Here is an 11,258-nt window from a genome sequence, read left to right on the forward strand (position 1 = left end):
TCGTCCCGGCATCTGGAGAAGGTCTTCCACTGTATATCTTGCATATGATGCATTCAGTGGCACCATCAAGTCTGGATGAACAGCTGCAGGAGCCAGAGCATCTTCGGGAGCAGTAGACTGCTGCTGAGGATGGTGTGGAGGATGATGCTGCTCATACCGAGGCTGCTGTGGAGGCTCATCGTACTGGGGAAAGAATTGATCAGGGTCATCAAACTGCGGACAGTAAGCTTCAGGGTCATATGCTTGTGGAGGCACATACGGAGCAGTAGGAACTTGGCTCTCAGGGACATTCTCTTGGTCAGATGCTGTGCCGGAAGTAGAAGCTGATGGATTTGGCTGTCCGAGAAAGGTACTCGCGTAAGTGTTTTTAGGCGCAAGGTTCCTAAGTCTCTGTCTACCGCCAGCCATAGCAATATCGTCACTCTGAAAAGAAAAAAACAAAAAATATAGATGGTTATAAACAATTCAAATTTTTTATATAAAAATAATCTAAACCCCCTGTTTGGAAACGCGGTAGGCGCTACGCGTGCGGTCGGGTAAGGCCTAGCGCCGAATCAATTAAGCGGAAACTATTCGGGGAGTAATCGGTGATTTGTTTTAGGTTATGTATAATATATTTCTAAAATAAAACGTAAACACAGTGTGTTGTAGGGGTAAAAGCCCTTGCATTTAACCAAGGGACCCGACTTCAATGCCCTGCTATTGCAATTTATTAGCTATTTTAGGTTTTTCTTTAATGAAGGGTTTCTTCCTCTTTAGGTTTTTGGTTCTCTGCAACTGTAAAAAAGCGACGGCTATCGGATTTTGACGGGTTTTGCAGCAATTTTCTTCGTTTTTCTTGTTGTTTTTGCCAAAACTTCACAAATATAAAGTAGATTATTAGATTTATAGGTCCAAAAACGTAAAAAAAAATAGTTTTTCGAGTCCTCGGGTCGGGTCCTTCCGGGTCTGGGTCTTTCGGGTTGAAGAGTAGAGGACCCGATAGGGTAATTTGAATTTTTTGGTTTCGGGTCAGTTCGGTTTTTGTCGGATCCGGGTCGGGTCGGTCCTTGAGTGTAAAAACCGGTAATACCCGACATTTTTCGGTTTAAAAAAAATGCGGTTCGGTTATCGGGTTTTCGGGTCGTTTTGAGGTTTTCAGGTCTATTTATGGGTTCACGGGTCGGGTTTTCTCTGATTTCGGGTACAAAATAGAATTTTCGGGTAGAAAATACCCTGTTTGCCCGAGATTAACTTGTAGACTTGTACTAAAAACCTGCAATTAGCTACCTGTAATGCTTACAATTTACAAACCTGCAATCCCAATGCTTACAATTTTACTAGCACATTTTAAACTTAATAGCAACAATAACAAACTGATCAAGTAGTTTCATAACATAAATGTCATAAAACCCACACACAAGTTTAACATAAGTCATAAGTAGAGTAGTAGACATAACAACTTAACAACAACAAACTGATCAAGTAAAACTTCAAAAAATAAAAGCTAGGCAACGAGAAAGAAAACACAACAACAAGATATTCAGTCTTGAGTCTCCAACAGCCGCAATCAGTAGCTTTCAAGCTTGAAAGATAGGTTCAAATTCTGGAAAAAAAAAACAGTGAAGATCATTATAGTGGACATAAAGATGAAAGAGATTAGAAACGAGAAATTATACCTCTCATAAGAGCATCTTCCTCTTCTATCAGCTTAAGCATTTTTTCTTTTCCTGGAATTCCTTTTCCTTTGAGTCTAATCTCACATTTGAGCCACTGCTCCGTGCACATCAACACATCTATCATATAGTGAGTCAAGCAGCTTCTGCGTGGGTCTAAAATTCGGCCACTGGTGCTGAAAGCCGACTCTGAAGCAACAGAACTCACTTGCATTGCAAGTACATCCCTAGCTAACAATGATAGAACCGGATACTTTGCACTATTAACCCTCCAGAAAGAGAGTACATCATACTCTAAACCACCTAAAAGGTTTGGAATCTCTACATTCTCTTTCAGATAAGTATCCAACTCACTAGTATTTACCTGAAATCCGGTTTCTTGAATAAGCCCATTACCAAGTACTGTCCTCTGAGACACTTCATATCCTAAATGATCTTGTGACTGAGATTGAGACTGAGACTGAGACTGAGATTGAGAAGATGGTCCTTGTCCTTGACCTTGAGACTGACAATTAAATGTTGAACCCGAACCACCACCAGTGCCACTGCCATTGTACAGATCTAACAAAGTCCTTAAAATGTCCTTGATTTCATCTTCTTCCAAATGAGTAACCTCAACCGAGCCTTCTCCATACAGCTTCTCAAATAGCTTTTTGGTAACCTTCATCTTCTTGGTTGGATCAAGAACACCAGCGACAATGACAAGTTTATTCATCTTCTCAGGATTTGTCCCAAATGGATTCCAATACTTGCCTAGCTTCCCTAACATGTTTGCTGCCTTAGACCTTAAAGCTTCATCAGGACCAGGAGCATTTCTTAAAGCTGTGATGTTTCTCGTGACTGTGACGATCGCATGATACAATTTATGCGCAGCAATAGAGTTTGTTGCAGACATAACCAAAGTAGCTTTGTAGAAAATGATTAAGAACTGGACTAACCTATCCACTGCTTCCCAATAATCTTTACTTGGTGGTCCAACTCATTTTTTTCCATCCACAATTTCATTGAAGTAGTCGTTGTAAGGCTTGTCCTCAGCTTCCATCTTCTCAAAAGCCACCCTGAACTTCATTGCTTGTTCTAACATCAAATAGGTGGAATTCCACCTAGTTTTCACATCTAAAAGTAAGCTCCCTCTCTGGATTCTTCGTGACTTTACATGTCGCTCAAACGAAGTCTGCCTTGGAGTTGAAGACCTCACAAAATAAATGGCATTGCGAATGGCGTTGACACTGCTTTCTATCTCCAGTAAACCTTCTTTAACAATAAGATTGAGAATGTGAGTAACACACCTAAAATGCAGATACTTTCCATCTAGAACCAGTGCCTCATCCCCATTTTTCTCAATAAAAGCTTCCTTAAACTTCCTCAATGCTGAACCATTAGCTGTGGCATTATCTACGGTTATGCCATACAATCGTTTGATACCCCATTCCTCTAAGCAATCAAGAAGTACCTTAGATATTGTTGATCCTTTGTGATCATACACATTCTTGAATCCAATGATGAGCTTCCTCAACTGCCATAAGTTGTCTATAAAATGAGCTGTGATCACCATATAACTGGAACCGGTATGAGGAACAAGCCAGATATCAGTCGTCAGTGAAAGCCGCTGCTTGTTCTCGTTAAGAAGCTTCTTCATTTCCTCTTTCTTTTTCACAAAGGTCTCAACAATATCACGGGTTGCTGTTCTTCTAGAATGAGGCACGTACAGCTTAGTTCTGTCGCAGAAATCCCTCCAAGCTACGCTCTCAACCCAAGATAAAGCCAACTCTCCCACAACCATCATCTCATTTGTCGCTTGTCTGAAGACAGATTCAGATACTTTGCACACTCTCATGTTACCATCTTCTCCGACATCTAAAGCTCCTTGATTATTTTCTTTGTTCACAGCCTGCCATGCTTAGTAAGACTTGCACGCAAGAGTCACATGTTTCTTCAAGCTCGTTGTTCCTAATTTTGTTGCTTATGCCATCTCTTTCCCACAGTAGTTGCAGATGGCTCTATCATTATCTTCTTTCTTTCTAGTGAAGTGCTCCCATACCTTTGACGTCCTCTTCTTTTCTGATCTTGAACCACTTGCACCTTCTGGTTTCTTACGTTTTGCTTTCTTGCAAGAGATTGGAGTCTCAACTTCATCTGCTGATTTATCTAACTCTGACTCTGAACCATCATCACAAGACGCCATCTACATTATAAACAAGACAACATTGAACTCTAAATAAGAAAGAAGCTTCAAAGAAAGAAGTACATAACATAGGAACAGAAAAATGTCAAGATTGGAGAATCAAACTCGGATTAAAACAAAACCATAAACACAAATCATAATCACAATTGGATTAAACCAAAAACATAAACAAGACTCAAATCAAAAGTTCGAGGCTTACCCTAGTTTGATTTGTAGACAACGCTGTCGCTGATGAAGAAGTGGGTAGGGTTAGAGGATTTTGATGAAGAACTTGATTCTGATGAGATTCCAGTTTGATATTGTTTGATTTTGGATTTGGAGTTTATAAATCGACAAACTCTTCGATTCAATTGCTTATGGGGGAAGTGGAACTGATTTTGGAAAGTAAGAGGTTAATGGTACATCGGGGAAGGGAATAGCCGAATAGTTGAAGTAGGTAGGTAGGGTTGGTTTCGGGTCTAATAAAACCCTATCGGGTATAGGGTAATTTTTGGGTCAGGTACTAGACCCGCGGGTCCTGAGAAGTAAGACCCAATAGGGTAATTTGGTTATACCCGTACCCGACCCGAACCGGGTTTTTCGGGTCGGTTCCGGGTCGGGTTGTCGGGTACGGGTAAAATGCCCAGGCCTACCCTATAGCATGTTCTCGGCCATTTAATCGGCTAGATGGCCGAGTTTTAGAACAGGGTCTAAACATATTCTAATTCGATCATAATCTAACTCCATCCTAATCTACTTCCATCCTAAACTAATTCCAAACCTAATCTAATCACCTAACTAACCAACTAAAACTAAAAAAAAAAAAAAAATTACCTAGAAAGAGAAGTGATGTCGTTGTTAGAGAGAAGGGAATGAGCAACCAAATGGCTTCGCGAGGTCTGTGTATATATAAAATTTTGGTGTTAGTCGTAAATGAGTTGTAATTTTACGACCAATGAGAAACTATCGGTCGTAAAGGGGTCGTAAATTTATGACTAATGGGGGACCAAATATTATTACGACCAATTAGGAACTAATTAATTTTTCCATTTACGACCAATGAGAGACTAGCAATCGCAAAAGAGAAGTAAATTTACGACTAATGTGGGACGAAGTCCTTTACGACCAATGAGGGACGAAGAACATTACGACCAACTAGGGACGAAGTACATAACGACCAATTAGGGACTACCAACTAGAGACTTACGTAGGTCTCGCCTTGTTTCTTCCCACCTGTGATTCCATTATCTTTCTTCTCCTTCTTTTTTTTTTCAAATATTTCTAATTTGAAAAACAAACTGGTGAGTAATTATCTTTGATTTGAGAGGTTTTACGGCTAATTAGCTTTGTCTCATTTCAGATTAGTCGTAACGGAGTCGTATATTACGACTAATTAGCTTCGATTCATTTTAGATTAGTCGTAAGAGAGTCGTATTTTACGACTAATTAGCTTTGACATATTTTAGATTAGTCGTAACTGAGTCGTATTTTACGACTAATTAGCTTCGACATATTTTAGATTATTCGTAACTGAGTCGTATTTTACGACTAATTAGCTTTGGTTTGTGTTTATACCCTAAAACCGAAACCTCAAACCCCAAACCACAAACATCATAAGTTTTATACACTTCTAAACCCCAAACCACAAACATCATAATTGAGCAAACATGATCTAATAAGTTATATATATATATATATATATTATTTGTATATTCATAATTGAGAAAACAAGATCTAATAAGTTTTATACACTTCTAAACCCCAAATCACAAACATCATAACTGGTGGGGTCAAACCAGTCACATTTGAAGAGAACGCATTTTAGCTTCACCAGGCCGGGGAACTCCACTTCGATGATCTCTTGTAAGATTCCATAGAAATCAGTTTCACCTTTCACACATACTCCATAGTTCATTGTTGCTCGCCGACTTCCATATTCGTAAGTGTGAAAAGTGTAGCCTCGTGTGAAATACATAGATGTTGTGGTGACCTTAGCGACCGGACCTTGTATCATTTCGTGAAACCACTGAAGATAGAATGGATCATCATAATCAACCTGGATCATAACCATATATATATAAATATATAACTTCATTAATTATATAATAAAATAACATATTTAATTAATTATATTGTGATGTATACCTGTGTTTTATGCCAATATATATGACCATTAAAGAGTTGGTCTTAATTATATACCTGAGTTTTCAACCACTTCACAAAATGTTGGTATTTCTTTTTGTTGAGATCATTGGTTGATATCCCTAGAATAGCTTCTTCAACTTGGGCAACGAAATCGCTGTTTTATACCAATATATATGATCATTAATGAGTACTATATATATGTGTGGTAAAATGTAACGGCCAAATTAATTTTAATTACCTTTCAAATGACTCAATCTCCTCGCAGTTAAGGAGTTTATATGTGTGTGCACGGTGAGCGTCATCTGTACTCGAGCACCAAACTTCTTTCAGTTTCCCACCTAGACGTCCAATCTGACAGAATATGTCTGGAACATCTTCAACAAAATATGTCGGCATAACACCACCATCATCACATCTGTTCGTAGTCATTTTCCGTGTCCGGACATGGGACCCAAAGTAGTACGACCTGAAGTGATATGTTTCCTCATTCAAATTCCCAGCAACTATTGAACCTTCCACCGTAGCCAGATTTTTTGCTTTTCCTTTCAAATATTTCATGGCTCGCTCGTAAGGATACATCCATCCATTATCAACAGGTCCACGAAGCAATGCCTCGTACGGAAGGTGGACAACTAAATGTTCCATGACGTCAAAAAATGACGGAGGAAAATTTTTCTCCAAGTTGCACATCAAGATCGGGATATTCTCATCAAGTTGTCTGATGACATCTACAGTTAAGGTGCGTGCGCTAAGATCTCTGGAAAAGATTTCAGATGCCTACAAATGTACAAGCCAACGTAAGATACTTTTTATAAGTTTTTTTTCCAACAAGAAGTAATAATAACTTTGTTTGTTACCTGCAAGTGCCTCGTGAACATTTTTTGGAAGCAACTCCGCAAATGCAAATGGTAGAAGTCGTAGCAAAAACACATGACAGTCATGACTCTTCATCCCTGAAAACTTCTGTCCCTACTGATCAACACATCTTGATAGATTTGAAACATATCCATCAGAAAACTTCACATCTGATGCTACCCACTTGAACAACGCTGCTTTTACTTCTGCTAATAATAACTTTGTTTGTTACTGCAAGTGCCTCGTGAACATTTTTTGGAAGAAACTCCGCAAATGCAAATGGTAGAAGTCGTTGCATAAATACATGACAGTCATGACTCTTCATCCCTGAAAACTTCTGTCCCTACTGATCAACACATCTTGATAGATTTGAAACATATCCATCATAAAACTTTACATCTGATGCCACCCACTTGAACAACGCTTCTTTTGCTTCTGCTGACAATCTCAAAATGGAAACCAAAATTTTCCCATCGTTTCTAATATGCAGCTCAATCCTAGAACATAATGCAGGCAAATCCAACCTTGAGTTCTTGTTATCTTTTGTCTTCCCGGGGACGTTCAACAATGTTTTGATGATGTTGTCAAAGAAGTTCTTCTCTGTATGCATCACATCAAGATTGTGGCGTAGAAATAGATATTTCCAATATGGAAGTTCCCAAAATATACTCTTCTTGTGCCAATTATGTTGTGTCCCGTAACCAGCAGACATATTTGCAGTAGTATGCCAATTACCCCCTTTCTTGACTGTGTCTTGTGCACCATAGTAATCAATATACTTCTCGATTTCCTCTCCAGATAAATATGGTGGAGCGGTGTCTCGTACAATCCTTTTTGACCGAAACAATTTCATGTTCCTTCGGTACGGATGGTTAATGGGAAGAAATCTCCGATGACAATCAAACCAGGCCGTCTTCCTACCATTCTTCAGCTGAAATGCGTCTGTGCTTCCCATACAATAAGGACAAGATAGCCTCCAATGCGTCGTCCAACCTAACAACATCCCGTATGCAGGAAAGTCACTAATGCTCCACATAAGAACTGCTCGCATTCTAAAGTTTGTTCTCGTTGAACAATCATATGTCTGCACGCCTGTTGACCATAATTCCTTCAATTCTTCTATCAAAGGCTGTAGAAAAACATCAAGGGACCTCTTCGGATGTTTTGGGCCAGATATCAATATACTCATGAAAAGCAATTTCTTTTCCATACACATCTCTGGTGGAAGGTTGTATGGCAACAAGAAGAAAGGCCAAAGCGAATATTGTCTTTCAGACATTCCAAATGGACTAAAGCCATCTATGCAGAGCCGAAGATAAACGTTGCAGGGGTTGCTTGCAAAATCAGGGTACATCGAATTCAATTGTTTCCACGCTTTTGCATCAGAGGGATGATTGATCTCGCCTTCCTTCTGAGTATGTTCTGCATGCCATCTCATCGCTGCTGCCGTCTTTTCAGATTGATATAATCTCTTCAGTCTATCCTTAATAGGTAAGTACCACATCCGCTGGTACGTCACCCTATTTTGCCCACGTCTTTGCGGTTTATATCGTGGCTTCTTGCAAAATTTACACTCTAACAATTCTGCATTTTCTCCCCAGTATATCATACAGTTGTCTATACACACATCAATCATCTCCGAAGGTAAGCCAAGGCTATGAACCAGTTTCTGAATCTCATAATAAGATTCAGCACACAAATTATCTTCAGGCAAATACTCTTTAAACAACTGAGCCCATGCATTTATACAAACTTCAGGTAAGTTATGATCAGTTTTGATATTCATCATCCTAGCTGCCAATGATAATTTATAAAGACCTTCTCTACAACCTTCATAAATTGGCTCATTAGCTGCTGCTAGCATTTAATAAAATCTTTTTGCATCCAAGTTAGGCCCCTTTATATTTTCTACCTCCTCTATTACTGATCATGTTTCACGAAATGCATCTGTAACCATATCATGCATCCTATTATGACCTACCATATGATCCCCTTGAAGGTTACAACTTTCAGAAGGCAAATGTGGTTCATCTCTATTACGAACTTTTTCAACCTGATTACTACTACTAGCTTCATTCATATTATCACCTTCTCTGTGGTTAAACCAGATATAATAATGTGGAGTAAATCCTCTATTTACTATATGTTTCCAAACCGTTTCAGTGGCAGCAAACGTGGTATTGTTGCATTTACGACAGGGATAGAACATTTTACTCGTTTCCAGTGTGAGAGACGTCTCTCCGGCCTGGTACATGAATATCTCTGCTCCGTTGAGAAATTCTTATCTCACTCTTCCCCTTGAATCTCTATGCGCATACATCCAACTCCGAAGCTCATAGATATTTCTAGACATTTTTTTTACTCCTTTTCGTTTTTTTTGCGCATCTTAAGAATGAGGGAGAAGGTCATATTTATAGGGAAATTTCGATTTTGGTAGGTAACAATGTTACAACGAATTTACGTTTGATAATAACTTAACCACCAATGTGCAACTACGTTTCTCGTAAAATTGGGGTCGTTAATCAGTTTGTAGATTTTCGATGTAATTTAGTCGCAAATTTACGACTGCCTTACGACTACCTGAAAGTGTAGTCGTAAATGCGAAGTTAATTTACGACCAATTTACGACTAACCCGATTAGTAGAAAAATTACGTCTAAGTTACGACGAACTTTACCATAGCCGTAACTTAAACGTAAAGTCGAAGTTAATTTACGACTACATATTTGTAGTCGTAAATGGTAGTCGTTACTCTCACGTTCTCTTGTAGTGGAGGTAAACCCTTGTACTGGTGGCTTGATTCGAAAAACTTATGATATTTTCTATGTTCTGACGCGGTTGGCATTTTCAGGTAAACAAGGTTCCCAACCCCCTCGTACGCTGACATTGAGATGTGCGACGTTAATGAGGATGCGAATGCTGTTATTCCACGATTTCATAGAAGAGACGCCATTGAGGTTATGTATCGTTTTTAGCTAAGTGTGCAGTTGGTGTACGATTATAAATATATGGTGTACCGTTTAGATGCAGGGAATTTCCGCATCAATCCCAAGAAACAATGCAACCTCTCCTATAAAACCCTTGCAATGTTGTGATTGTGTACCAGGAACCTGTATTTGTTATTCCACAGAGATATGTGTCACCACAAAAAAAGGTTGTCATGTCTTTGTTAAAATTTTAACGTCTCCTCAGCAATTTTAATGATCAATATGGAAGTTTTAACAACATTTATGTTGACACTGTTTGCAGAGTACTTTTAAGAAACGAACGCCTAAACCTGCTGCTCCCTTACCGAAGCGTTTCAAAGATGGCGAACCTGTTAATGTCACGTGGGGTGAATAAAACTCTCACCTGTACAACTCGGGAATAAAAGTTGCTGCCACAGATCCTGCAAGCTTAGGCGCCAATTCAGATTGTGTAGTCTCTGTTGCATCCACCACAGATGAAGAAGGTGGGGAAACTGTTAACCTAAACGTGAGTAATCCAAAACCTCTGTCACCAATCATTGAGGAATCGGAGTGTTGAACCCTGCTGTGGGTAATGTCCAACCAGTCTCATCCAGTGTGGAGCAAAACATGGTTTAAACCTCTGGTTTGGAGGATCCAAATCCAGGCGTAGTGGTAGAGAAAGCCAGAGTCCCCTCAAAGGCTGTAGAGGCCGTTGAACATTCATATGCCTCTCCTGTTGTAGACATCGGTGGCCGCGATTTCCCGATTGTGGATGATCCAAACATAACAGTTCAAGTTCCGGGTAGGTCTCCCGTCCCTACTGGAACCCCAATCCATGTTAAAATTGATCCCTTTTTGGATATGTTCCAATATTGCTCGCTTGCTTTAAATCTCCCTTCGCTATGTTTTCTTGTTTTCTTTTTTAACACTAGCTATGATTTTGTTGGTTTATCTATTTTCTGAACAAATCACAGTGCATTAACCAAGTAGTATTTCTGTACATGGATACAGGTGTACATGGATGTTGGTGTACACGATTATCAACGTACACATGTATTCATTATTTAATTACTGGTGTACAACAATTAAAGTGTTATATGACTACTGGTGTCCATGGATATTGGTGTACAAAAATTCGAGTGTACATGACTACTGGTGTTCATGGATATTGGTGTACATGACCACTAGTGTACATCGTGTATATTACGACCGGCGTACATGGATAGATATATGGACGTAGCTTTTAATACAGCACGATGATATACCATGGATTTGACATATTTTCATCCATGGTATATAAGTGTTTTACTATCTATATATTATATATTCTATCCTATTAGGTATGTTTTCAGGTTCAGGAGTATCTTGGAGTAAAGTGATGATTATGGAGCATTTAGGAGCTTAAAAGAGATTTCATCCTAGCTGACCATTAGAGGTCGATACGAAGAAGAAGCAATCGTTCGATGCACATCCAGTGCCGTCGATCGATACA

The 11,258-nt window shown here is 39.2% G+C and overlaps 1 protein-coding gene across 1 annotated transcript; it reads right to left on the reverse strand.

Annotated features, from left to right (window-relative positions):
• Nucleotides 1–7,162: 7,162 nt before the first annotated feature.
• On the reverse strand, nucleotides 7,163–8,605 carry LOC106330570. The gene has a single exon (XM_013769015.1). The coding sequence runs from the start codon at nucleotides 8,603–8,605 to the stop codon at nucleotides 7,163–7,165; it is 1,443 nt and encodes a 480-aa protein (XP_013624469.1).
• Nucleotides 8,606–11,258: the final 2,653 nt, after the last annotated feature.

Source organism: Brassica oleracea, chromosome C3, assembly GCF_000695525.1.
Source record: "Brassica oleracea var. oleracea cultivar TO1000 chromosome C3, BOL, whole genome shotgun sequence".
Classification (NCBI taxonomy): Eukaryota; Viridiplantae; Streptophyta; class Magnoliopsida; order Brassicales; family Brassicaceae; genus Brassica; species Brassica oleracea.